At 45.1% G+C, this 3,916-nt stretch overlaps 1 protein-coding gene across 1 annotated transcript in view; it reads right to left on the reverse strand.

Annotated features, from left to right (window-relative positions):
* Positions 1-3,916, reverse strand: part of T265_00004 (hypothetical protein) — a gene marked incomplete at both ends in the record, with an annotated part of 25,039 nt that overhangs the window by 5,531 nt on the left and 15,592 nt on the right. Inside the window, one exon of the mRNA XM_009163661.1 lies at positions 1,147-1,569. Coding sequence (XP_009161925.1) covers positions 1,147-1,569 — 423 coding nt within the window. The remainder of the gene's footprint in view (positions 1-1,146; positions 1,570-3,916) is intronic.

Here is a 3,916-nt window from a genome sequence, read left to right on the forward strand (position 1 = left end):
ACACATAAAAAAGAGAATGGCACATCACTAAAGGATGTGCGGTCAATATATCCCGACGACACTAAGCACACCACTGGACTATCCACGGAATGCTGACCAAACTGTCTTAGATTCCAGTACGTGAAATCGATGTTCGTATTTGTTTGTGAATATCACGTGGCTTGGTTGTGTTAGATAACCTGTAGTTGTGCGCTGAAAGCAAAGAAGAAATAACCATGGCGTCCTTCAGGGAAAATGTTAAAGTCCGGTCGTCAGGTGCTCTTTCCGCTGTGCATTTTACCTGCCATTCTCTGCTGAAGGTCACATGATCGACACATGCATCACTAACGCAGCCTAGTGTGGCGCTCGCAAAGCACTATCCCAAAAAGCTAACTCAACAAAAATTCACATATGATGAACTTTTTCATGATACCTTATACCGGATTTCTAACCTACAAGGAATTGTCCACAGAATCCGTAGTTCCACTCCTCAATAACAGGTCGAAAACCGAAAGCAAAAATTGAACAAAGTAATTGAACAGGATGAGCCGGACTTCAAATATTGTTCGTGGTTAGTATCTTTTACAGATGTGTAAACAACAAGTGAAAAATTGTCGTCAGACTGACTCGAATTCTTCGTCACCTCGGATCGTATTAAAACACTGATAGTGGGTGAAATCAGCATAACACTCGTGAGATTACATTGTCATATCTTTAGCGTGTTCACGTTATGACAAGCGAATAGGACGTATACGGACCACGTCGGTGGGCTCTCGTAGACGTGTTTAATCGTCTCCCCACAAACAACGTTCATGACAACTTTAGTAAGTCCGTTGAAAAACTAACTGAGAGTGATAGAACCACATGTCCACAAGGCAGCAACCGCCTTGAACATATCACTCAGAGAAATCAGAATGGTCACACCATCACTAAATGACTCGTGATAATCAGGCCTGTTTTTATTAATGTTCCCGGTTCTGGGATGGATATGAAGAATCCTGGGGAGTAATAACAAAAATAACAAAGGCGCATACGTTTAACTAAAAAACCATTGACGGGGATATGTATGGCCTGGAAACCTGTAGTCGCACTGACAGGTTTGGATCAAAAATGGGGTTAGACCTTCTAACTAGGAAGATAATAGCCTCAAACGTAAATGTGACTTACTTTGTTTTCTAACGTGTCACTTTCTCCTCCATTCTGATCTTCGTTCGACAGGCATTCTGTGCGACTTTTGCACTCTTCGTACATGAACATCATCCGACGTCGGTTGTCGTTTTTGGTTTTCCTAAGAATCTCTTGTATTTGAGGTGACTGAACATCAACGAGGATCTTCGAACAATGAAAACAAACGCATCGTAAGAGCTTCAAAGTCTTCTTCATGAAGCCAATGTGGAAAACTGGTTTCGCCAATTCGACGTGTCCAAAGTGCCCAGGACAATTGGATACGTTTCCACTACATGTCTGGCATATTGAACCGCGATCCACACATCCTTGGCGAGGATCCATCAAACCCCCAATTTTAGGCTTTCCACCCTCCATGGTTTCCGCATACTTGATCCCGCCATCATTCGTGACTGACATTTCTTTCTGGTAACGAGGGAATACAGAATAGTATGACACCACTGAATGTGGTTAACTAAGGGTAGACTTTGCCGTAGACACGTATGCGGTGGCCCAATATCATCACTGACAGCAACAGACCAGTAATACATACAGGTACTTAACTGCTATACAACTACGACGGAAAAAAGCCTTAGTAAATAGTGGAAAGCGAAGGGTAGAAAATTAGGGCGAATAAGCCCTATGTCCTTAAGGTGCTATTATGGGGATCAATCTAGTGTCCTTTGTGAACCTCACTCGATATGAATGTTATATACTAACGCTGTGTTAAACTGCTCACCTGCTATTCATTAAACTAACTGTTTCCTAATGTTTTAGCTGATGTGCTGAAATTGTCAAAAGATTAAAGCCTATCATTCAGCAGTCCTCGTTCTCTATTTCTGACTGTCATTCGAGTGCACAACAATGAGCCTAGTGCACGACATACAAAATTTAGCTGGCCAGTCGGGCTAAGAAATGACAGTATACGCGCCACTGGGATCGGCGGTGCGCCGTGTCCCGCAGGGTTTCCAACCACCTACAAGTAGGGTTACTTGGGCCCCAGTCAGGGAGGCATAGAAACCATACAGCACTCGATTTGACAGTAGCCGCTTCCATTTTAAGTTGCCATGTCAAGGTCTGTCCCACGCAAACCTTCCACCAACAATCTCTCCGAGCACAAATCAAAGCTTTTTTTCGGCAGACGGTGGTTGGACATATGTGACATGCTACAACCACCACAACCTGGTAAGATCAATCTGCCACTTTAACGAACCAGATTCACTACCAATTGTCCGTTTACACACCACTTTGTACGGGACTCGCTTTAAGCGGCTTACACCTGTGGTGCTGTGAAGAGGAAGCACATACAGATAATACGAGACAAGAAGTTAGAAAGGACACTCTTCATCGCCAGACACTACCAGAGTTGCTGACGATCAACGGATTTGAAAGCAGCTTTCAAATTAATAAAAAAGACTGGTGTTGGTCGGCAGAGAGAGGGGCGCACCTTCAGCAAGTCGTAAAGTGGATATATAGTCTATCAACCCTGGCGAAGAAACCCAGCTTGATTTTCGTTAGTCTGCCTCTCCCGAAGATGAATCAAGCTGTGTAGGATAGTGAAAGAAAGCATTTTGGAAGCTATGGTCGCGGTGGTTTTGAACGGTTCTTTCAACCTTTTACGAATATTGGAAACACCGTCCATTCCACCGGTATTCTTTCCTAACTCCAGATATTTCGGTTAGACTAGGGGGCTCCCCACTTTTTTTAAGGGTGTGGGATGCAGACCGCCTGGACCAGGTGATTTATTGTTTTGAAACTTTACATTGAACTTCCGTTGTCGATGAGGGAGCCGACGAAACGTCCACCTGACTTGCTAGGCTGTGGGAGGCTCGCCTAACCAAAGAGAGCAGGAAGTAGTGAGTACCTATCCCACTCCTGATGCTACCGCGCATCGCAGATGCGTATGAAACTAAGTCGAACACTCGGTAGGCTTTGATTGTATCTCAACTATATTGTGAAATTCGTCTGATGATCCCAGTGTAGGATTTTCAGGGCCAACATTTCCTAGCCCGTCCTCCGTCAAGGTAAGACAGCATTCCTTCTTCCATAAATATGGAAATGCTGATTGCTTGGAGGGATCACCTTACTTTTATCCCATTCTATTCAAAGCAAATAGCGCGACGTTACCCCCAGCCCTCCATGAAATAGGAGTTTTCGTCGTCTACAGATTTGCTACTCTTCGTCAGACTAAGCCCCGTTGGCCTACTCATCATAGTTAAAACTCAAGAAACTGAAGTCCGATCAGTATCGTTCGCAGTCTTGTTGCACCACTGAACCCGGGCTACCACAAGGTGACAGCTTTCTGTCACGATATTGCTACCGGTCACTTGGGGAAGGCAATAAGACTATCGTAAAAATTCTTGAAACATGTGTGTGAATTCTGACCATGTGCTCGTCCGGAGTCGTTTTTGTGATTGTTTTGCGAGGCCGTCGAAGTGGTGGACACTAGCTTGCGGATCCCTAATCTGAACGATGTTGCCAGAACCGCGCCTAACATTTAATCCGCCATCGGATGTTGATTCACATTGGAAACGGGTCATCAAACCTGTGCACAATGACGAAAGCGTCGCCTACAGCACTGTACCCGTCACGAAGAGACTGGACCTTACCGTGGTGTGATGGTTTGCGCACCTCAGCGATCCACTGAGCTATACTGGAGAGTGTCCCGCGACACTCACAGAGTCTCTCATACCAGGTTGGTCAATGGTTAGAGGTCTGACGAACACAGTCTCCTGGCCCTCCAGGTTGGGGGTTGGAACATGTGGCGACTTGT

Source organism: Opisthorchis viverrini, assembly GCF_000715545.1.
Source record: "Opisthorchis viverrini unplaced genomic scaffold opera_v5_1, whole genome shotgun sequence".
NCBI classification, from domain to species: domain Eukaryota; kingdom Metazoa; phylum Platyhelminthes; class Trematoda; order Opisthorchiida; family Opisthorchiidae; genus Opisthorchis; species Opisthorchis viverrini.